The sequence below is a fragment of the Hipposideros armiger genome, unplaced genomic scaffold (assembly GCF_001890085.2).
Source record: "Hipposideros armiger isolate ML-2016 unplaced genomic scaffold, ASM189008v1 scaffold_186, whole genome shotgun sequence".
Classification (NCBI taxonomy): domain Eukaryota; kingdom Metazoa; phylum Chordata; class Mammalia; order Chiroptera; family Hipposideridae; genus Hipposideros; species Hipposideros armiger.
Window position 1 is genome coordinate 634,483 of NW_017731536.1, and position 24,057 is coordinate 658,539.

General features: G+C 45.1%; 1 protein-coding gene across 1 annotated transcript in view; it reads right to left on the bottom strand.

The window, feature by feature from the left end:
• Positions 1–24,057, bottom strand: part of LOXHD1 (lipoxygenase homology PLAT domains 1) — a 158,805-nt gene that overhangs the window by 97,725 nt on the left and 37,023 nt on the right. The window contains exons 5-12 of the mRNA XM_019652717.1: positions 22,076–22,174; positions 19,347–19,495; positions 11,089–11,212; positions 8,005–8,255; positions 6,041–6,176; positions 5,335–5,495; positions 4,233–4,319; positions 3,671–3,806 (exon numbers count right to left, since the gene is read on the bottom strand). Coding sequence (XP_019508262.1) covers positions 3,671–3,806; positions 4,233–4,319; positions 5,335–5,495; positions 6,041–6,176; positions 8,005–8,255; positions 11,089–11,212; positions 19,347–19,495; positions 22,076–22,174 — 1,143 coding nt within the window. The remainder of the gene's footprint in view (positions 1–3,670; positions 3,807–4,232; positions 4,320–5,334; positions 5,496–6,040; positions 6,177–8,004; positions 8,256–11,088; positions 11,213–19,346; positions 19,496–22,075; positions 22,175–24,057) is intronic.

A 24,057-nucleotide genomic window follows, 5' to 3' on the forward strand; every position in this document is an offset into this window, starting at 1 on the left:
CTACTGTATGTAGCCAGCAGCCAGCGTGAGCGGCCAGCAGCCGCAGTGAGCGGCCGTCCAGAAGCCGGCGACTGATCTGCCTCGCCAGAGAAGAGTGCAATGATGGTGCCAACTTGGGTCAGTGAAGCAACGTCCTCCACAACTAGACTGAAGAACAAAAAGACAGTAACTTGTCTGTTCCCCTTCCCCCAATTCCCCCGCTACTGTTCCCATCCCCCCAATTCCCCATAAAAAAATCTAAAAAAAAAAAAAAAGAATAGCAAGTGGTGGCAAAGATGAGGAGAAACTGGAATTCTCATACATTACTGATGGGAATGCAAAATGGTGCAGCTGTTTTGAAAAACAGTATGGTAGCTCCTCAAAAAGTTAAACAAAGAGTTACCATATAACCAGCAATTCCACTCATGGGTATATACTATCTAAAAAAGTTGAAAACACCAGCCGAGTGGCTCAGTTTGTTAAGAGCTTGCTCAAAAGTTTGAGCTCTGAGCAACAGCGGTTCGATGCCTGGCCCGAGCTGAGTTGCTGCTGAGCTCAGCTAAAAAAAAAAAAAGTTGAAAACATATGTCGAAACAAAAACTTGTACATGAATGTTCATAGAAGCATTATTCATCATAGTCAAAGGTGGAAATAACCCAAATGTCCCTCAACAGTTGAATGTGGTATGAAATATTATTCAGCAATAAAAAGAAATACTGCAACATGCTGCAATGTGGGTAGACATTGAAAACATGCCAAGTGAAAGAAACTAGACACAAAAGGTCACACATTATATAATTCTATTTATATGAAATGTCCAGAATAGGCAAATCTACAGACACAAAAAGTAGATTATTGGTTGTCAGAGACTGAGGAGTAAGGTGAGGGAATAGGCATGACTGCTAATGGGGATAGGGCTGTTTTGGGGTGGTGGTGAAAATGTTCTAGAATTTGATAGTGGTGATAGATGCGTGATTCTATCAATATACTAAAGACCACTGAATTGTATAATTTAAATGAATGAACTGCATGGTACATGAATTATATCCCAATAAAGCTGTAGTTTTCAAAAATAGACATACTACTCATTTTGGTAGTCCATCAAAAATGAGGATAAAGTATGTCAAGAGTGAGACAAATTCCCAGGAAGTTTAATTCAATGTACAAATAATTTTTTAAAGTAATATAAATGCACTTTTATTTTGGAGCTATAAAGACAGCAAAAAGTAAATCTGACCATTAAACATGTGAGTCCATGAAGATAGAGTGTCGGTAGCAAAAGCACTTGTTAAAAGGAAAAGCAAAGAGTGACAGGAAGAGAAATGAATAACGTTAACTGGAGTGAAACACGGAAACACAATAGGGAAGGGAGCACGCCAGCCTCATTTCGTTCTTGGTTTTGATGAAAGTCACTTTTAACTGTAACTATTAGGCAATTCCCAGGAGCAATATGATGAGGGAATGTAGAAACCCCTTTGCCTGGGAATTCCAGCCCTCTTTGTTCAGGAGCTCTAAGGTTAATTCATTGGTTGGAAGTTCTCAGGGGTTCTGATCCTCTCTAGGGTGTCCTTCCCAGCCCCCCAACCACTGAGGTCCCAAGTTCTTAGTGGTAAGAAGTCTGTCTGTAGACAAGTAAAAATAATTACAGCAAAACCTTGGATTGCAAGTAACTTGGTTTGTGAGTGTTCCGCAAGACGAGCAAACATTTCTAATACATTTTAACTTGGTAAACAAGTGATGTCTTGCAATACGAGTAGTTTTTTTCCAGAACCAATTATGCTCGCAAACCACGGTATTGCTAACCATCAGCAGTGAAAGACTTTAAACAGATGGGTAAGTATCAGAGCCTCTTGTACTTTAATTTAAAAATTACAGCTCAGCCCGATTAACAAGAAGTTATGACTTTTGGGACTGGAGTCCGATGGTCTCTGGCCCACGCATCAGTGCTCAGTAATCACTTTTGCTGGGCATGCAGGGTAGAATGCTGACCTTATTGATTTTACTATCTCACGTGGCTCCTGAGGGAAAGGCAAGGTGGAAATAAATTGTAAACCCGTGCATGTTTTGTCCATGTCTCCCAATCTGCATTTATCAGTTCAGAGCTCCTTGGCTCTCAGATGTGGCATTAATTGCTTATTTGACTGGCCCTTACTTTTTAAGTAAACGAGGAGCACACAATTTGAGAATTGGTTTTAAATTGGTGTTGACTCATTTTTACATGAGTTCAAGGTTCCACTTCCGGGGTTCCCAGGAAGCCGTGCACATTATTCATGATACCCCGGCATCAGCTGGGGAAGTGGGATGTTGCCACCAGCTCTATTGACTGTTACAAAGAAGCACCCAGACCAATAAAGGAGATAGTTCCTATAGAGGTGAGTGAGGACAACGGTGTGTTCCAAGCACAAGAGACATTTATGTGGGCCAGAAAAGAACAGTTGAGAAGTCAGGTAAGAGCAGGTGTATTTTTGCCTTGGTGGGCTACATATTATATAAAGCCCCAATTTTGGGCAGAACTGTGTTATTTCTCATGTTTACAGGGAGATGGTTGCCTTGTTTCCAAGAAAATATTACTGAATGTAAAAAGGTCAGTATAATCACTGACCCCGGAGGCAGAAGATCTTCTTGGTATAACTGTCTCTGAGAATCAATTTCCTTATCTGCATTGGGCTACTTTTAAGGACCTTTGAACACAAATATTCTATAGCCATATATTTTAAATAAAAATGAAGAACAAAAAAAATAGTGCTAACTACAAGCATTGCCTAATTAGGCTAACAGACTGGCTGATCTCTTTTTAGATATTTGCTGTTTGGGGTTTCTATGTTTTTGAGTATTTAAATCTGTTCAACTTGTTTCAACAAATATATACAGAGCTTCCAGTAGATGTGCAAATGCTTGAGAAATGATTCAAATATTTAGAAGGGCTACTAGAACTATGGGTGACATCGTTTTCTATGTATTCTTAACTGTTTGTAATTTTGCAGTATTACTTTACGACTAAACAAATTAAGGATTACCACAAGGATAACAAATAGGCTAGTTATCTTAAATGTCAATTCTGATCAATTTCTAATGTCTGCTTGGAGTGCCATATTGAGGGCTATGAAGCTCATTTCAGACTCAATGGCAGAGAATGCTGTGATCACTCAGTAATGTCTGCCAAGGGAAAAGGACAGGACATGTGCTATGTATTTGTCAACACTCTGCTATATAACCTAGGGGCAAAACGATCTCCCCTTACCCCTTTGAATGTGGATACTGGACTCCAGATTACAAGCTTAGGCCCTCTCCTACTAGCCTTAAATAGAAATTGAGGACCCGTCGGGGCAGCCAAGCATGGCTACCAAACCCAGCCTTCCATGTTGGGGAGCATCTCATGCATAATTTGAAGCGAATGTTTCCTCTAATTCCAGAGATGCTCTAGAGAAATACTGTTTAGTGCAGAGTCTTCTCATCCCCTCATAACCACACTGAAGACCATTACTCTCCTCTCCCTCCCCCACACCCATCATGCCTGGGAGATGGCTCCTGCAACAAGGTCTTGAGTCTGGAATTTCTCAATGTACCCTGGGATTCACAGCGATGATGCACAGTGGACAAGACTATCAGTTCATGGGCCAGACTCCTTTTTAACACACCAAGTAGGAGTTCCCACTGCCTCCCCCCAGATGAAGAGCTGGTCAGCGCTTACGGTCCATTATCCTCCGCACTGCTGGGCCCTCTGCAGTCATTTCCCTCACAATCTCATTGTCATCCTCATTCGCATCCAGCCAGCGATTGCAGTTGAAGTTATATTTGTCCTTGGTCAGAGTGTTCATCAGAGTCATCTGGAATGAAGTCCTAGGGTAAGCAAGTGGGTGTACCAAAGCTATTCATCCATGCCCTGAGGGCCCTGCTATCTGATCTCAGGGAGGGTAAGGCCATCCCCTAGAGATGACTCTTGTGGGAGGTGGAGCGCCAGATTAATATTGATCTCCCTGGCTCCCTGAGGCCCACATTTGCCTAGCAGCCAGGTGACTGGGGCAAAATGCAAGTAAAGACTGAACAACTGAGCATTTTCTTAGTCTACTTTGGAAGTCCCCTCCCTATCGGGAAGTCCCTGTGTCCTGTGTCCAAATTCATGTCTCACCGTAACTCTTCCCCGCCCTGACACCCAACAGATACAAGCAAACTTATGTGACAGGCTCATTAGAAAGGGACTGTTCTGGTTCCTCTCCCAACCACCTCCCAAGCCCCAAGTCGGTACATCTCACCCTTTCCAAATGCCATCCGGCACCAGCAATCATACTATTATGCCATGTCCGAATCTTATAAAATCTGCCGAGGTCCGGAATCTCAATCTATGGTGAGAAATAACAAGGTTTGGTTGGGCATGACCAAGTGAAATGTGTTCAACCTCGTCGCTGACCCCCTGCCTGGAAAGCACCAGCTTTGGGCTTTTTCTTTGGTAGTAAGAATGGGTTTCCTTCAAGCCACCCTCATATACTCTATCCTCTCATGCCCTTGTAACCAGTGGCATGTGAGGGCGAGATAGCCATGTAGAGCTAGGGTTCAGTCTGAGCTGGTGAAACTGAACAAAAATAACTGACCCACAGTAGGATCCAGACTAAAGAAAATCTTCCAAGCCCTAAACTTCCAGTAACAAAATCCATATGACAGCCCTGCAAATTAGTACAAGCCCACAGCCCCAGAGCTCTGCTGGGCACTGAAACAGACAAAAAGATCAATACAGCAGTGGTGCCCTTTCCCTAGGGGCTCGCTGTCTAGCCAGGAAGACAAATAAAGAAAGAGCAATGAACTGAGTGGTATAATAGAGGCACCGGCAGGGTGCTCTGAGAAGAGAGCAGCAAATTACAAATTATTCTTACCTAAAGGTCAGAGCTGCACTTCTGTTGGCAAAACCAGCCTTGCTCTAGTTATACACATACTGGTAATTTAAAGCTGAATTTCTTTTAAAATGTTCTGAAATTTGTACTTTCTCTTAAATTTGTTCCTCACTCTCTAATTCAGTCCAGATTGGGCAGTTTGACACTCTGCTTAAAGGTCTCTGTTCTACAATGACTCCCAAAAGTTGCTAGGCTCCCAGATGCTCAAAACAATTCCATACTCACTTCTTCCCCATGCTTGGTTCTGGGCTGTTTGATTCCGGGGAAAGGACAGGTCTAAACCACGCCCATTTATACATTGCCTGTAGATCAAATCGGGTGCTCCTTGTAGGAACCTGAAGTCTCCATTGTACCTTTTTTGCCTTCAAATTTGATCTACACCTGCCTTAAAACACCAGAATCCCATGACAAATGCCTCTTACACGCATTCTTCCTCCCTCCCTCCCACCCTGTCACACTTCTCTCCTACCCTAAACTTCTCAAATATGCCAGGTCTTAACCACTGGCCGTTGGAGTTCAGGACAATCTCATCCGTCCGCCCCTTCCTCCCAAAAATCTGGATGGAGATGGGAGTGTTGGTAGCAGCTTTCCTCAGGTCAGTCGTCAAGACCCACAGGGACCAACAGATTTCTGCAGAGACAAGTCAAGTTGTACCATAAACTTCAAGAAGTAGAGATTTTCGTGGCACCAGTGGGGAAGAGGAGTAAATCAAAGATGATCGGGGCAGAAGCACGGTTTATGCACAGGAGCGTCCCACTTAGAAACCCATTCTAACAAGTGCCCATTTTAGGAAGCCAAAGACTCTTTGCTATTTGAAAGAGGGTGCCTAACCTTCCTTCTAATGAAGGAAGCACATCAGTGTGCTTTAAATAGGGGAAAAAGTTGACTTCACCCACCCTGCGTCTGGTGTATTCAGAATGCACTGTGTTGAGCATTTGGTTTAACAGCTAGCCCATCACAACAGTTTATTCAACTTGGGGACTCTGGAGTGTCATCCTTGGTGCCAGGTGTATGGCCTAAACCTTGAAAAACTAAGCTCCCTGGGAGGTCCTATCCCTTCCTTTCCAGAAGAAAGAGGCATGGATCCTCTCAATGCTCTTGCCCAGTGGTCTGACATTCTGGCCTCCCCTGGCCCTGTCTGGGAGGCCACCAGGCTCTGGACCCCTTCCACCTACTTTTCAGCCTCTTCTTCTTGAGAGACACCATCTCATAGAGCTGCCTCTCGATCAGCCCATCCGCCTTCTTCTCATCCAGCCAGTTGTCGCAAGGGAAGGTCTGCTGGATGCCCGTGAAGGGACACAGAATCACCACCTGGGGGGAGCAGATCATGAGAATCTCCTGTAGCAGGTCCCTGGGTTGGGACCTCCTTGCCATGCTCAGCAGCCTCCTCAACCCTACGTTAAGGGTTATCTGCATTAGGACCCTCAAGGAATGGCACTTTCTTCCCGTTGCCTGTCTCAGTAAATCTTAGATCAAGAAATACCTTCTCCAAGAAGTCTTCCCAAGTAGGTGTCATCCATCCTCCAGTTTACTAGCCCAAATCTCAAACCTTTTCCTCTATATACCATATTATACACCTCTTTAAACATCATATTTCTTTTTTTTTTTTTTAAGTTTTTTATTGGGGAATTGGGGGGATGGGAACAGTGCTGGGGAATTGGGGAAAGGGGAACAGACAAGTTGCTGTCGTTTTGTTCTTCAATCTAGTTGTGGAGGATGTTGCTTCACTGGCCCAAGTTGGCACCATCATTGCGCTCTTCTCTGGCGAGGCAGATCAGTCGCCGGCTTCTGGATGGCCACTCACTGCGGCTGCTGGCCGCTCACGCTGGCTGCTGGCTACACACGGCAGCCCATGGCAACCCACTGCAGCAGGGGCTGCAGCCCACGCCGTCGCCGGCGACTCATGGCAGCCCAGCTCCAGGTTGAGCTGTTGTTCAGCATCTTAGCTGTGGAGGGCAGTGTCACTGGCCCTCATATGTGGGATCCGAACAGGGGCCCTCTGGCATCCCAAGCAAGTTCTTAACCATCGCGCCACTCGGCCGGCCCTAAACATCATATTTTTTTACACACATTGTAAAATCTTCATCTGAACCAAATGAGTGAGAATACTGTTGTAAATTAATCCCTTATATTTGTCTTGCAGGAAAATGGTCAATCACATGAAAGGTAATTAATATCTGGAATTTAATAGAAAAACTATCTGCCCTCTTCTGGGCTTAATATTCATTCAGCCTTCTCTCCTTCACCCTTTCCATCTCAGCCCATGTTCCAAACTCATGGGTTTAGAACATGGATATCTATCTAGCCCAGGTCACTCACATTATCGATGTTCAAAGGAACATTTCTGGAACACTACGAAATCTTCTATCAATACACACTTAGGCAAAATTTATAATAGCAGATACTTTTGGGAAGAGAGAGGATTATATGATTAGGAAGGACACAGAGAAGTTTCAAAAGCATTGTGAATGTTTTGTCTTAAGTTGGGTGATAGACAAAATTCATATTTGTGTTTCATTGCTCCCTGTATCTCACTGTTGTTATGTATAGTCTGTAAAACCTAAGTATCGCACAATAGAAACATATACAGGGAATGCCAAAAAATGTATACAAGTGGACACTATGGTCAACGTTGCTCAGGCAGCAGTTCACCATAACCAGAAGTGTCTGGACGCCTGTGGTAACCACTTCGAGCACCTCTCATAATTACAGAAGTCAAACGTGGCTTATATTCATCTTTGGTTATCTCTATATATCGAGTATTACAATTTTAATATTTTTTTCCTTTCTTAAAATGTGTATACATTTTTGGGCACTCTCTGTATATTTAAAAATACTTGTTGATCGAGAGGTTCATAAGCTGAAGGGAAACACCACACCAGAAATTGCCAGCTGAGCACCTCCAATACCCTACCCTGCATTTGGCCCTTGGATGCATGTACAGAATAGCCCCCATTCCTGACCATCGGCAAGACAAGATGGATGGGCAGGTGACCATCTGAAACACCCAATGAAAGGGATTGCCCATGTGCTCTGTTCCTTGTTTAAAGGAAGTAGGAAGCAGGTAAGAATTTGTATTTGTAAGTTCAAGGAGAGAGGGGTTGAATCAGGGAAGGGTCCCTCCAGGGGCATCCCTTACCTTCTCACAGTGCCAGCCTTTTTTGGAGCCATCATTGCAATGCCCAATGGCGACCCGACTCAGAGGGCTGAGGAGGACAGCTAGCTCAATCTGGAAGATGTCTGCACGGGCACGGTCAAACACACCACCCTCCAGGAAGATTTTCCCGCTGTTCTTATTCCCTCTGGCCCCGTACATGACCAAGTAGATTTTGGATTTGGTCTCAGCTCCTCGGAGATCCCCAGTGAAGATGGTGACAATATAGGAGAGAGCTAGTGGGGGAACAACAGGGGGAAGGAAAGGGTTCAGTGCCAGCTAATCACAATATCCCACCCACCTTCTCCCCTACCTGGCTACCCCCTCTCTGGGCCACATCCCCCGTTGTCCTCCTCCCCTAGATGACGTCCAGTGCCTCTCTCAACCTCACTTTATCTTTTTCAGAGTTTGTGTGTCGGTGTATCTGAGTTTAGGAATAAGCTGTAGGTATTATTACAGGAAACTGCCAGACCTGATTATAGGAAACTAACAAAGAAAAGGAGGAACTTGGGTTAGCTAAGAATAGTACTTATTATTAATGTTAATTATCATGTATATATTATTAATACCTGCCAGATGAATTCTGTTATGTCTTATTTAATTGTAATAGTCAACTCCATTCATAGAGATTTATATTCAGGGCTGTCTGATTCACTTAGCTTGCTCTGTTGCTCATAACTTAAACATAGCACTTTTTTTTTTTTAGATTTTTTTTATTGGGGAATTGGGGGAAGGGAACAGCGCTGGGGAATCGGGGGGAAAGGGAACAGACAAGTTGCTGTCGTTTTGTTCTTTAGTCTAGTTGTGGAGGATGTTGCTTCACTGGCCCATGTTGGTATTATCATTGCACTCTTCTGGGGTGAGGCAGATTGGTCACCGGCCTCTGGATGGCTGCTCGTGGCGGCTCTTGGCAGCTCACACTGGCTGCCTGCCGCTCACGCTGGCTGCCAACCATTCACGGTAGCTTATGGCAGCCCACTGCAGCAGGGGCTGCAGCCTACGCCATTGCCAGCAACTCACGGCAGCCCAGCTCCAGGTCGAGCTGTTGTTCAGCATCTTAGCTGTAGAGGGCAGTGTCACTGGCCCCCACGTGGGATCTGAATTGGGGCCCTGCTGATCAGAGCTGGCATCCAGCTCTTAACCAACGTGCCACTTGGGTGGCCCAAACATATCACTTTTAATAGAGGACACAAATGTCCTTCACTGACTGACGTTGTGAGATGAGGGCAGATTGAGAAAGGGAGAGAACATGGTAGGATGAGCCATTTGGGGTTTTGGTTGGTCAGGAGGCAATATGAGGACATGGAGTTCTGGGGAAGAGCCCGCGAGGGGAAACCCAACTCTGAGATGGGACAGAGGAAGAGAAAAACATCAAAGACAGACATTTGGACAGGAAAATCTCATTCGTTCATTCTGTCCTGGAGTCGAAGGCAATGGCCTTTCAGTCCTTGTTAACTCCCCACACCTGCTCCTGACCCTACCCCACCCTCCACCTTCACCCCTTGGCCCCAGAGAAATAAAAATCCCAAATTTCTTGGGGAGCTAGCACGTGCAACTACATGAACGCAGTATTCATTCATAGATATTTACACCTTCCTTTGTGCAACAAACATTTAGTGAGTGCTTATTATATGCCAGGTATTGGGAGACTATGAACCATAAAAGAATGGCCAGTGCCCTAAAAGAGCGGGTCGCCAGCCTCATTCTCCCAAACTCGCAGATGGATGGTGGCTCTCACACACTCACCCTCCCGTGACCTGGGTTATCAGCAATTCCCAGCCTCTGACCGCCATTTCTCCTGTCCCTCTATCCCTGGAGGCAAGCAATAGTATCATAATTAAAGGGGTTCTGTCCAATCCATTCTAGTATACGTTTTTAAGTAAATCATTTGCAAACTCTAGTTACAAATGACTTGTGACACACCTAACAAAGGTCAGCCCAGGTCAAAGGGTCACACTGCTGAGGTTGAAAAGTGCTGGAGCCGAGACACTTTTGGTGTCCTGAACAACAGCAGTAGGGGTCTGCCTGAAGTGTCTAGAGCAAAAGAAGGGAGGGACGGCCCTGTCTAGAAGAGGTAGGGAGGGTTCAGAGGAAGTGACTGGAAGCAGGAATTTGGGAAACACAAATTACAGGTGGAGAAGGCATGTTTCAAAGATAAAGGGAAAGAAAGATTAAGACAAGCAGCTAAGGGTGGGAAGAGAGGGAAGCCATGTGGAGCAGGTGGGGGGAGAGTGGGGCGGTGGTGGTACAGGGAAGAGTGAAAGGTGTGCAGATGAGGTGGAGGGAGACGGAGGGTGTGGGGAAGTGGTGGAGAAGATGTTGAAAGATTCTGCGTCTATGGTGAACTGGAGTCAAATTGTGGAGCAATTTGTACACTGTACCCAAGAATTTGGATTTATTCTCTATGCAGTAGAAGCCATGGGAGGTTCTGCAACAGGGCACATTCTTAGATGTGCTATTCACCCACATCAATTTTCTAGATCATCCATAAACTTCCATGCTGTGAGTAGTGGGTTTCCCATGGAATTCATACAGGGTAGAGAGTTAGAAAGCAGGCCTAATCCTGGATCTGTCAGTTACCAGCCTCAGACCGAGGGGAGGTCTTTTGGCTTCCACGTGACTCAGTTTCCTCATCTGTGAAATGGGAATGATAACAGTTCCTATATTACAGGGTTGTTGTGAGGATTAAAGGAGATGAAATGGGTCAGGTGCCTTGCAGAGAGGGCTGGCACATAGTAAGCACTCAGTATCAGGAGGAGCTAAGAGTAAATCAATGTCCTCATACATGCCCACATGTATCAGGAACTCTGGCTTCCTCCCCTGGATGACTTCTTTTGCCCTGGGCAGTGAGTGTCTGCTCAGAGGCATCTCCCCATCTCCTCTGGCATCAGCAGAGCTCCAGACTCCAGTCCAGAGGAACAGAACATTTTGAAGAGCAAGAGGGATGTTGTCTGAAGACATAGCGGCTCCCACTTGATCATAGGCCTCTGGGCCCATGGATGAGAACACTGAGCCTCAGGCAGAAAGTGAAATATGAGCCAATAGGGCCTCCTCTCTCTTCAGTTTTACCTGTGGTCTCAGCTCCGCCCACTAAGATAGTCCTTTGGATTTTGCCATCATCTTCATCCAAGGCCAGCCAGCGGTTAAGAGGAAAATCATATTTTCTTTTGTTTGCAACATCCTCAATGACAATCTGGGATGAGAAGGGAAGAAATGTTAAGTGTCATGGAGGGCGCACCTCGGGATCAAATCCCCTTCCTCCATCCCTTGAGTGTACTCTAATTATACACGCTTCTCTTAGTGGCTCAAGGAAAACTTACCACAAGGACACACCTGTTGCCAGGAAAACTTTACAAAACATTGAGGGTCACACAGGGATGCCTGGCAATTGCCTCCTACTTGAATTACTGAGCCACAGTTCCCTCCTCTGCTGCAGATTATTTTTAAAAATTGAATGCGAGACACTTGGCAGGATGTGCCCTGTGAGCCTGGGGTGTGAGAACTGGAAGCCTGGATTTCCAGATGGCAAAAAGATCATCACCTTCCTCACCTGCTGAAGGTTGGGATTCTACCCTTCTCGGTGAGAAGCACAGTCCATGCAAAGGGAACTGCAAATCTGGGTGCCAAATCAGGCACCCAGAATCCCAGGATCTGGTGATCAGGTCAGAAAACATCAGCCACTGACAGCGAAGCTAGTGGAATTTGTCACCTGTGAAGCTTCTCACGAGGGACTCACATATGATCTAAATGGACAAAGCTGAGATGCGTGCCTTTTAGAGCTTATCAAGGAGCTGAGGGATCTTCCCAAACTGTCCTGGGAAGACCCAACTGAAAACTCACTCTAACGTAAGTGGAATTGTCAATAGCTAGGACATATCCTCCAGTCACAGCATTGTGAAGGCAAAATATCTTGTGACAGACCAGTTGAGTTGGAAAGTAAAAATGTTTGCCCAGGTGTTCCCAAGACTGCCCAAGAGTGGGGCTCTGATTTTCCATGAAAACTCATTTCCTAAGAGCAAAGTATCTGAAGCATGCAAACAGGGCACACGCTAGGCTGCCTGAAGGCATCTCACCTTATTTTAATCCAGTGTTCAAAGAACATTTGGGGCTAAGCACTGACCTCCTGAGGACACCACCTACCAGGGAGGAGCCAGTGGCCTGGACTAGACTTCCCACCAGGCTTCAGTCCCCCAATAAGTCAGCATTCAGGCTCTGGTTTATCAATCAGTCCCTTGTAAGTTTGGTTGGTGTGAGTCACCCTTCAGAGCCTGCTGATTTGATTGAATGTCTGTACTTTTAAAGCTGAATGCGTGGAGACCACTGTGGCACTACCCAGAGAGGTTTATGCTATGGTAGTCCAGACTCTCCCAATTCATTGCTCATTTTCCATGGGTTTCATCTCCTGGGGTTGTGGGGGAGGGGTAGATTAGGGAGTCACTGACAACGATCTGAGCCAGGTTTCAGCCTGCCTCTTAGCCCCCTTACTCTGACTCTCTCAGAGTTGGAAAAGCAAGGTAAAGAAAGACAGGACTTAGTTTATCAGATAAGCTTTCAAATTTACTAATAAACCTAGATACCATATTTCTCCAAGTATAAGACACACCCTTTTTCGAAAAATTTGGTGTCTAAAAACTGGGTGCATCTTATACAGTGGTTATATGAGTGCAAAAACAAGTGCGAAAAAAGCGGGAAATGCAAGTAAAAAAATCTACAACCACTGTATAAGACGCACCCAGCTTTTAGACCCCAAATTTTTTGAAAAAGTGTGCGTCTTATACATGGGGAAATATGGTATACAGTTTCACCATCTCTGTCTTTAAATGTTCACAGGCTAGTGTGCTAGCCAAGTTTTAATGAGCAAGGAAAATACCCTCACAGCTCATAGAGATGTCATCAAGAGAGGACCCTCTCCTGGCCTGCTATCTGATGAAAAGTCCTGACTTGAAAAGTTTAGCTAATCTGAGAAGAAGAAATGTGTACCATTGGATACCTCTATAGGACAAAACTAGTTTGCACAGCTGAATCATAAAGAAAAGAGACAACATTTCAATGAATATTTGAATAACAACAACCAAGAGTTCTTAAAAAATGAGACTTTCCAAAATACAAAAAAAAAAAAAAGAAAGGCCAAGAGAGAACATAACAGCTTAAAAACTGGCACAGAAAGTATGAAAGTCCATGGACAGTTCTAGAGATCTTCCAGATGCATATCAAAATATGTGAACAATTATTTATGATGTCTCTTGGTTCCAAGGTCTACAGGATGAGGCTGGGAGGCTGGATCCCGGAGGGTGGGACATTTTGGACCACATCTAATAGTAAGTGGTGATGGGTAAAGTGGGAAGGAGTGAAGAGTGAGACAGGAGGGAACTGATGCGGGCACTCCTGTGTGCAGGGACCATATAAGGAGAAGAGGGCAGAGTGTTCTCCCAAAGGCATTCTGGCCTCCGCTGATATGGGTCCTGGCTGAGCCCCATGTTGCTTAAAGGGGCATTACCAAGGGCCCCTTCCAAGGGAGGGGCAAACAGCTTTCCTACTTCTCCTCACAAGTTGCCCAGACAGCTCTGGGTTCTCACGGAGTTCCTTTTAGGCATTCAAGACATCTCAGGAATGGTTTTTGCTAAGAGAATGAAATGGTGGTGTTTCCTCCAGACCACTGTTTCACAGATTCTTTTGTTATGACAGAGATGTTTGTCAAATAAGACAGGATTGCTTCACCGTGACTAATAGAAACACACACCTAGTGTGTGTGTGTGTGTGTGTGTGTGTGTGTGTGTGTGTGTGAGAGAGAGAGAGAGAGAGAGAGAGAGAGAGAGAGAGAGAGAGAGAGAGAGATGCAATGATCTAATAAAAAACCAGAGCCATTATCTCCTGGAGGAATATTTCCCACCTGCTGAGCAGCCCACAGACAGGGCTGGCCTTCTGAGAGGCGAGAGGGAAACCAGGGGTCATGAGCCCCTCGAGGTGAAATGGCAGCAGAGAAGGGGCCTGTCCGTTGTGGAGGCCACTGCATTCTGCAGCAACAAAGACACAGAAGAGTCACCAGGGAAGACCACAAAAAGCCAAGAAAGATAAACTACCCCCAAACAAAAGGAGGAAAAGATGGAGCTGCCGAGCAGGGGTCACTTCTTTGTCACTTCTTTCTTGCTCTTTCCGGATGGTTCACAGATACGTCCAAACAGATGTGGGGTGGGGCCTCAGGGTAAACATGTCTCCCATACATGGAGTTGACCGTGGAATCAATAAGTTTTATATCAATGTGGAATGTCAACTATTATTTATAGCAACTCTCCCTCCTTAATATTGGAATAGCTTCCACCGATTTTAAATAAATAACCTGATTGGAGCAGAGGCCCGTTCTGTGCAGGAGGAATGAACCCCATACACACAGACCAATTTGGGGAGGCTGAAGGGTCTCCTCCCTCTCCCATGTGCCAAGGTGCCTGAGCTACGGACAATCTGAGTGACCCACAGAATGTACCCTCCATGTACCAGCCACACGGGCAGAAAATGAATGTAAAACAAGTCTCTTTTCAATCTTTCCTTTCAAAATGCAGACGTGTTATGCAGTAAAGATGGCCCTTGGCCCGTAAGCAGCCATTGCCACATTTCAAGAACCACTATTGAATTGTGGTTACCTTTTTGAGCTCTAAGACCATGGGGAAAGGGACCGGTGAGTTTTGATGCAGGAGAAGGGAGGAAGGCTTCTGGGTTGTATGCACCCATTCTAAATAAATCTCAGCATCCAAGTGTTAGCAGAACAGACCTGGGCTTGTGGGGGAGCGAGAGAATGTTCTACGGGGGAAACGAAAGCCAGCAAAGGAAGGTGGGATTCTTCTCCTCCTCCCTGTCACAAGGCTGCCCTTCCCCATATGCCCATGTCTCAAATGCCAGCATTTGAATGGTGATACTCCTAATATTCTTGCTGCTTCCTCTACACTTCCTTCCTCTTCTCTGAATTTACCCACATACCCACTCCCTCATTACCACCTCAGGCTACCTCATTCCATACAGACCTTCCATGGCCCTGCCCTCACCCACCTCCCTCACATCATTTCTCAGTTCTCTGAGTCCAGATCTATGCAACATCCCTGCCCCTCCTTCCATCTCCTCTTCATCTCTCATTCCTTGCCAAAGCAGCCTTCCTCTCTCCTCCTCCTAGCAAAACCCTACCCATCGTCGTGGCCTAGCTCCAGTGGGCCCTCCTTGAAATCTCTTTTGATGCCCAGTCAGACACTGCTCACCCCCACAATATCTGCTTGAACCTGCTCAAGACTTATCTCATTCTGCTTTGCATTCAGGTCAGGTGATTCTGTTTTTTGACCTTCAAACTGGAGAACTTGGTCTGATCAACACTTGTAAGACCCCTAGGGCACAATGCTTAGTCCCTAAAAGCTGAATGTCCCTGAACTTTTGGAATGTAAGTTATAGTAAGTAACCTGCCTTACAGTAAGTAGGTAATTATTTAGGGACTTGTCTAATCTCTTTTAGAAGCAGGACTATTGTTAATTATAGCAGCTGTAGTTGGTAGCATGGGGTCTAGGATGGAATAGTCACTCAGTAAACATTTGTTGCACATTGAATATTAATTGGTGACATGAGGGCACATTGGGCTCCTTGAGGTCCTTGAATCAACTCAATGAACCTCTGTCTTCTCCTTTCAGAGCCAGTGGTGCTGGTTGAACTTACTCTCCTTACAGCATGCAGCAGGCCATCCCCTGCTCCTGGGCTGTCTAACACACGGCTCAATGGAGAGAATCCAGGCCGGGGATCCAGGGGACCTGGGGTAGGTGCCCGTCCTGCTGCTGAAGAGCTTTCTCTCTACTGAACCAGTCTCTACTGGAGCAGCTAGACCAAGGACAAGGCCCATGGATAGCAAAATGTTGCATCTTGTGGCTGCTTACCTTTTGAAGCACTTGTTGCATTGAACTAACCATTTGAGTTCATCTCAATTGGTGGACTGACCAGATGTGGTGACTAAAGCCATGTGCAAAGCCTGGGGGAGGGAGGGTGCCAGCCCCAGGGAGAGGGCCAAGAGCAGGGGGAAGGGGTATGTCGGCCACAGGGAGGCCCATCAGCCCAGGCTGAGAGATACGCATGGTCAACTGACTAGACAGAAGAGGAGGGAGACGATCTACGAAGGGCTTAATTATATTGGCTCTTAGATTTATCCCACCAAACCCTTAAGCATAAATACCAAGGAGTTGTCATGTGAAGTCCAAGGCAACCCAGCCTGGTCGCTTGGAGAATGGGAGCTCTTACCATGCACGTGTCAAATCTGGAAATGCAGTCAATTTAGCAGACCCTTTAATTGGCGTCTCTGGGGAGCTGAGGTCAACCAGATCAATCAGAGGGGACAGCATAGAGGCCCAATGCAGGGACGCAGGAGGTTAGGGCTGGCTCTCCCTGGCACAGTCTAAAAGTGGCCCGAGGTGGCCCTGGGTCTCCCCCAGCCTCTGGTTTCCACCTTGTGCACACTGTGCCTGGGACCTAGAACCTTCCTTTTTCCTTTCTCAACAAAATTCTTCCCTCAGAAAAATATCTAGTAAATCCAGGCACACTGACCTACAAAATGCTTGAATTATTTTTGTCTTATCCCCAGGGAGCATTTTGGTTCGTTTAAGTTAAAGAAATAGGCTGTTAGGATATTTTCAGAAGCCAGTGAACCTTCGAGAGGAACACCCATTTTTGGCTTTGTGGGGACAGATGGGGACCTGCTTACAAGGCCCTGAACATGCCAATGAACTTAATACAGCCCCAAAGAGAAAAACCAATCTCACATTGGAAGTAGCCTGCTTGGCCTTTTGGTTTAAAATAGTGTCTGAATATCAAACAATAGGAATGGGAAAATAAAAAATGGAAGAAGGGATTAAGGGATGGAGGGAAGGAGGAACAGAGGGAGGGAGGAAATATCATTCTGAAGAATCAGAAGAGCAGAATTCTTTGGAGGAGAGGGGAGGGAAGGGGAGGGTGAATGAACTAACACAGGCCTTACTCTTAGACATTTTCTGGAAAGACTTTTGACTTATAAATATAAAGAAAATAAAATCATTCAAGCATCCTGGCTGAAAAGAAAACAAAACACAAAAGAGGTTGTCCAGAAAGAAACAAAAGTCTGCTTGGCCTCAATGTCAAATTTCAGAAGACAATGGAACAGGATTTTACAACATTTTAAAGGGCAAAAATATTCTCACCTATACATTTCACACTTTGCCAGACTGCCCTCATCTTTGAGCATGAAAATAACAGAAGGTCCTGTTCTGTCTGCTTCGTGAAGCTTCCCCAAGCACAGTGGGTGAGCGGGTCCCTGTGACCAAAAGGAACTTGACCTCATGAGGTGTGGCTGCAATCACCAAGTCAAGGTCACACCCAGGCCCTCAGGTGCACGTTGCTGTTCCTTCTGGTAAACCTTGTTTTCACTGACTGCCTTCCTCCCCAGGATGAAGTGACCAGGCTTCCAGGCACCTACTCTGTGTCCCACCCTGGCTGAGGTAACAGAATGCACCTGCCTCCTCTGTTGCCTCTGCCCAGTTGAACAGAAAACCTCGCTAAAGACACCCTAGTCTGTGTATTGTCTATCTGAAGCCTTCTTGAGGTCCTTGAATCAACTCCATGAACCTCTGTTTCCCCCTGCCCCACTTCTTCTCTAATCCAAGTGGCGTTTTGCCTCCTGGAGTCCTGTACAGCACCAGGCTGCCTGCTGCAAGGGTCAGGCAAGCCCTCTCCTTTCCAAAGAAAACTTGGCCATTCCTTGCTTCACTGACTCAGTGCTCTGTCCCATGCCAAGAGCTGGGGAGGTACCCTTAAGAAACTTTCAGGCTAGTTATGGAGAGCAGTGTAGCAGATACTCTAGGATGCTCACTCCACACCATTTCCAATCACCTTCCTCTTAGCTTATTTCTACTATAAAGGCTAGAAAGCTAGACACTTGATGTCCCAGTTTCCATTGCAACTAGAGTGGCCACACGACACATTTCTGGCCAGTGAAATGCAGGCAGAAGTTCCAAGGAGAGCTTTGCTTGTCTCACAATGAGGCAAAGCTTGCTAGAAAAAAAGCCTTTTCCCCCTCTGGTCTTCACTTCTCTTCCCACTGGGAACACAGATAAGGTGGCTAGATGCTCAGTAGCCATTATGTGGTCATGAGGCAACAAGTCAGAGGGTGAAAGCTACCGTGCTGAGAATGGGGACACAGTGAGAGAAAAGGTGTCTCAGAAAGCAGCTGCACCAGCCCTGAGCTGACCACATCTGGATTTCATGGGAGAGGAGAAAAATAAGATGCTAATTGTTTAACACTGCACTTCAATTTTCTGACACTTGCAGCCAAATAGTTTCCTAATTGCTATAAGAAGGTAAATGAAGTTAAGTAATAACAAAACCTCAACTATCAGACAACCTCATTCTCTAGAGTCAAATTGTTATAAATCTGAGTGCTTCCTGTTTTAAGCAATAAGGCCTTTTTCAAAATGTTTTTTAAAAAATGTGTTTACATTAAACTTTTCCTATCATTCTGTGGTCAGCTGAAATATGCTGATAGCCTCACGGCTAAGGGAGACATATGTAAAGGGCTGGTAGCCCATTTTCTAAATAATCTCAGACTTACATCAATTTTTAATACTCCTTTGGCTTTTTATATCTTTTTTGACTCTCCATTACAGTTCTCAACATCCCCATCTATTCCAGGGCCTCTTTCTGTCTCTGATTCTCTGCGATAGGTTTACATTTGCAGGTAGCGAGTTTGCTAGAAGGGGTTGCAAGTAAGGACTAGGCTGTTAGTGAGGGTCTGAGGGGTCTTGCCTTCAAAATGAGGGCGGAGCCATATAAAGCCAGGGGCATGAACTTTCCTTACAAACTTTGAACCAGATATATCTTAGCTTCTCAGAAGCCTTTTAACCATCTTCTTGGTTGTTCGCTTTGTCCTGGGCAGGTGAAATTACGTGGAGTTGAGATTTAGAAATTTGAGGCATAAAGCAACAGCCCAAGATACGTCACAAGAAAGCGAATGATTAGGATCAAATGAACACTCTAAGCAGGTAGGGTTACACACATTCATGGGAGGGAGAGGTGCTGGTGGGCCAGAGTCAAGGAAAGTTTCATGGCACAGCCTGGAAGGCTGATCAGGCCCTGGCTGATTCAAATGAGGGAACTGACCTTTCTGGGAAGGTGGTAACATGGGCGAAGTCTTAGAGATTATGGCCAGTGGGCTTAGGTAGAAGAGTGCAGGTAGCTGGACTATGAGGAGGAAGTTATGGCTGAACTAGAACCCTCTGAAGAGCCAGAATTCCCTTCTTCCCGGGGACCAGGGACCACAGACAGGTAGCTGAACCCACCTTGTTCAGGAACCAACCTGGAGAGGGCCCCTTGTTGTTGTGGCCAACAGCAATCTTAATCAGCTGCCCCAAATTAGGGGCATCCAGAGTAAAATTGTCTTCAGAGGCCTTTTCAAAGTTTTTCTTGTCACTTTCCAGTCTCCGCTCCCCTGTATGCACAAGGAGATACACAAGAAAATTGAAGACCAAAGGACAAGAAACAGCCAGCTCCAAGCCTTACTGGTCGACCTACTGAAGAATGGTTTCAAAAGTCAACCAGGGGAGGAGGCTGTGGGGTGGGGGGATAGTTGGTATGTGGGCCCTCTCTGTGCTTCTTCTCCATTTTGCTATGAACCTAAAACTTCTCTAAAAATACAGTTACAAGGGCTGGCCGAGTGGCTCAGTTGGTTAAGAGCTCGCTCAAGAGATTGAGCTCTGAGTAACAGCGGTTTGAATCCCGGCCCGAGCTGAGCTGTCGCTGAGCTGCCAACAGGTGGCAGGATGTCTCAGCTAAAAATAAAGAAAGAAAGAAGGAATAAAAAAAAAAGTCAACAAGGGTAACTTCATTCTGAGATCTATGGACTCTTTAAAGCCCTCCAACCTCCAGTCAAGGCAGAGGCTTGCCCTGTGTGTGGCTTGTGCCTGAGATCCATCATTGATTTCTGATTTCTGCCTTAGTCTGGAGTGCCCATCCTAGGAAGCCAATCTGCACCTCCATTCCTAGACCTGAGGCCTTGCCTTGCTTGTAGCAACTGCTTGTCCTGAACTAGGAACACAACGTGGTAGCTGGTACAGGGGCCGTGGCTGGGGCCCTGACAGCAGCCAGCAGACTTCCTTAGGCCTGACTCCGTGTTTTTGGAAAACAGCAATGAGAACTATCATCACGCACTGCTAGTTGTTTAACACGGACATTTCCCCCCTCACGTGTCCCTCGTTACAACACAAGAAGGAGGTCTTATTAACTCTGTCTTACAGATGAAGAAACTGAGACTTTAGAGAAGTTAAAAAACTTGCCAAAAGTCACACAGGTAATAAGCTCAACAGGTTAGGACTCATTCTAACCTGTTCCTTCTACTTTACAATTTTCCATTATTATATTCCAAGTCAACAGGCCACATGAACCTTCCAGCCCCACCTAAGCACCAATGTTTTGCTTACACTGCCCTGTTTTCTTTTCTAAAATTTAATTAAGCTTTTCTAAATTTTAAGTTGCAACAACTCAAACATACAGAAAATAATATAAGACATCCATGTGCCCACCCCCCTAGGTTTCAGTTAATACAGATGCTACCATTTCGTCTAATTTGCATAGACTTTTCTCTTCTTTTAAAGGAAATACATCATGACAGATAGATCTAAAGTCTCACTGTCCATCCCTACCTCCCACTCGCGCCCTCAAATAAACACTATCTTTAATTGGTAGGATTGTTCCTGTGGGTTTTTGTTTGCCCATGTTTGTATCCATAAAGAAAATATGCTATTTTTCATGTTTTTAGAATTTTACATAAATCATATTGTGCACATCTCTGTCTCAAGTTTCTCATCTGTACAATGGGGATAATAACAGCACCACTTTGTAGGGTTCACTGTGAGGATTCATTGAACTGATGCACACAAAGCACTTCCAATAAGTGCTATTAGTGATTGGGGCTGTAGTTAGTGCTCCTGTTAGCATCGTATCATCATCATCATATCACATGCCCTTGTGCAACTTACTTTTTTGTTAATATGTTTTTGAGATTACCCTGTTGAAGCTAACTGGTTCACTCATCCAACTGTTGTACGCTAGTCACTGAATGAAGAAAACACCGCTATGTGTGCTTTCTTCCACTGATGGACACTTAGGTTGTTTCTGGGTTTTTTGCTATTGTAAATAGCATTGAAATGGGCTCTTTTGTACCTACCTTCTGCTGTATGTTTGTAAAAACTGGTTCTAATTTTGCATATCTTGCCTCCTGTAGGGCCATTATCTCCTTTTTTGACCCCAAGGTATGAAAACCCATCCTGTAGATTGTTGAACATGAAAGTTCTCCCCTTTCAAAAGCCACAGCATTAATTAATAGATAATATTTTCTGAGTTCTCTCTTCATTTCTGGCACCTAGAGACTTCTCTTTTTCTCTTATAAGCTCAGCAATGCTGTTTGAATTTTCTAATATATTGTGTCCAAAATTCACATGTCTCAATAGCTTTACTGACTCCTGTGCTATTCCATTAAATTGGAAGAAGCTGGAGAGAACCACCTGCCTCAGTTCCGCAGGCTTGAATTTCCTCCCAATACCCGTGGCTGTAGCTGTGTCCTCAGTTCCTGCTCCATATATGAGGCCAGCTCCATTCTATCCCTGGCCCCATTCTGTTCTGCCCAAAACCACTACATTGAACTAGGCCATGCCCAGCCACATCCCAAAATATATCTCAAGATGGACATAAAGCTTAGGGAGATAAAGAAGTTAAGTGAGAATGAGTTCCCTGGGGATGTGGAGCTTGGATCTGCTCTAGGATGTAGGACAGTTTTAACTCAACCTCAAACCCAAGCATACCTTATTCTGAAAATACATCACACACATAAATTTTACAAGATGGGCACTTGGCTGCCCAGGGAAGGCCATGACACCCCACATTGCAAGAAATGCAATGCGCAATGTGGAGGAGGAGGCTGGAGCTGCCTTCCTCTTCCAGGAGGGTGGGAAACAGCCCACCTGAGAAGCAGTTCGGGGCATAGCTTGTGAAGAAAGGACTTCAAATCCATTACCTGTGTCTCCGTACTCTCCAAAGATATTGATAAAGACTTCAGCATCCGTCCCTGCACCAGCAACATCACCAGTGCACACCCTGATTTCATACCGGTTACCTGAGAATGGAGACAGAAAAAGCCTCAGCTCGTTAGGATACTGAGGAGAGAAGAACAGAGACCCCAAAGTAGCAACCACGCCACACAGCCTCCCCTCCAGCAATGCATGAATTGTCACCATTGCTGTTAATAAGCAAGAAATAAGTTGCCTGGCATTGGTTCCAAATGGTCGTTGCTAATACATACGTGTATCAGATTAACACATGGTATACCTTAAACTTACACAATATTATATGGCAGTTATATTTCAATTAAGCTGGAAAAAACTCAAATGGTTATTGCTAAACTGATTGCATAGCATAAATAGGAGGTAGAGGAGACCTGTTTTCACCTACTAACATGTTGCCTTGAGATGTAGGAATCAGCCCAACTCCAAGGCACACACTGAACCAACCCACCAGCATATCTCCCCTGGATACTGAAATTAACTGAGCCCCTCCCTGCTTCTACTCTGCCTTCTTCTCCAATGTGTTCTCCACATTTCATCACAGTGTAAAAATTCATTGGAGAGAATGGATTCTGCAAATGAAAACGGTCAGGGCCATAACCTCTGCAAAGACAAGAGGCACCAATAGTATCCAGCAAATGCATACTTTGGGGTTACCTCATGTAAGGACCTGTATCTGCTTCCTGGATATTTGCTCCATTCACTAAATAAAAATCTATTCTCTGTTACCCCCAGATGTCTCAGTCTTGGCCTTGACTTTGAGGCAGGATGGGTCTCAAGGTAAACTGGACAATATACTGAGCCCTGCCCAGGTCTTCCCAGATGGAGCCTGCCTTAGGGTGAGGAGCAACAGGCAGGGGTTGCTGTGTAGTACGGGAAGGGGGACACCTGAAGCTTTTCTTTGTGTGCCAACAATTCTTAGGGCTGAGACAACTTTGCCTCCCTTTTCCCTTCTTGCAATGGCTTTCTATTTTTTATGTAGTGGAATCTTTTGTTCGGATATCTTATGCCCAGTAAGTGAAGCTGATAAAAATTAGAGCTGTTTTCCAACTATCTCATAAATGTCATTTTCTAATAGTTTGAATTGGGATATAAAGAAAGTCACATTGTGATAGCTCTTTTAAGTCTCTTTTAATCCATAGGTTTCACATTCTATCACTTTTTTTTCCATGCAATTTTTCTTTTTCTTTTTTTTAATTTATTTTTTACTGTGAAATAAACATTTTTTAAATTAGTTTCAGCTGTACAACACAGTGCAATAGTTATACTTGTCACCCCTCAAAGTGACACCCCCCTACCCCAATCCACCACCCCACATCCCCCCCATATCATACGTATCTATTACAATTCCCTTGACTCCACTCCCACACTATACTCCACGTCCCATGACTATATATATATATATATATACATATATATATATAGTCATATATATATATAGTCATATATATATATTCACTTATAGTTGACATACAATATTATACAACATCAGCTTCAGGTGTACAGTGCAGTGATCAAGCCTCTACTCCATAAGATACTTTGCTTAGTAAAAAATAATAATAATAATTAGAGCTGTTTTAATTGAGGCCCAGAGTCAGCCCCTCTGCCCACATTCTCCCAGAGCTTGCCTGATGTCCCAGCCCCCAGGGGTCTTTCTCTTCTGCATTCCTGGGTTCTGCCACGTTGTCTGTGTCAGCGATTTCTAAGTTCGCCATCAACTGCCTTCTACTGTTTGCTGCTTCCTGCAGGTAAGACTTCTAAGTTCCTCAGGTATACTGCAGGGGATCCACAGAGGACACCCCCCCACACACACACAGTCCTGAAAGCTGGTTTTTGACCTGTTAAGAACCCTGAGCCAGGAGGGAGCAAAAACGTCTCTTTCTCTCCTCCATGCTCACTCAGTGAGACCCTTCATGGGACAGGGAAGGCCCTTCAC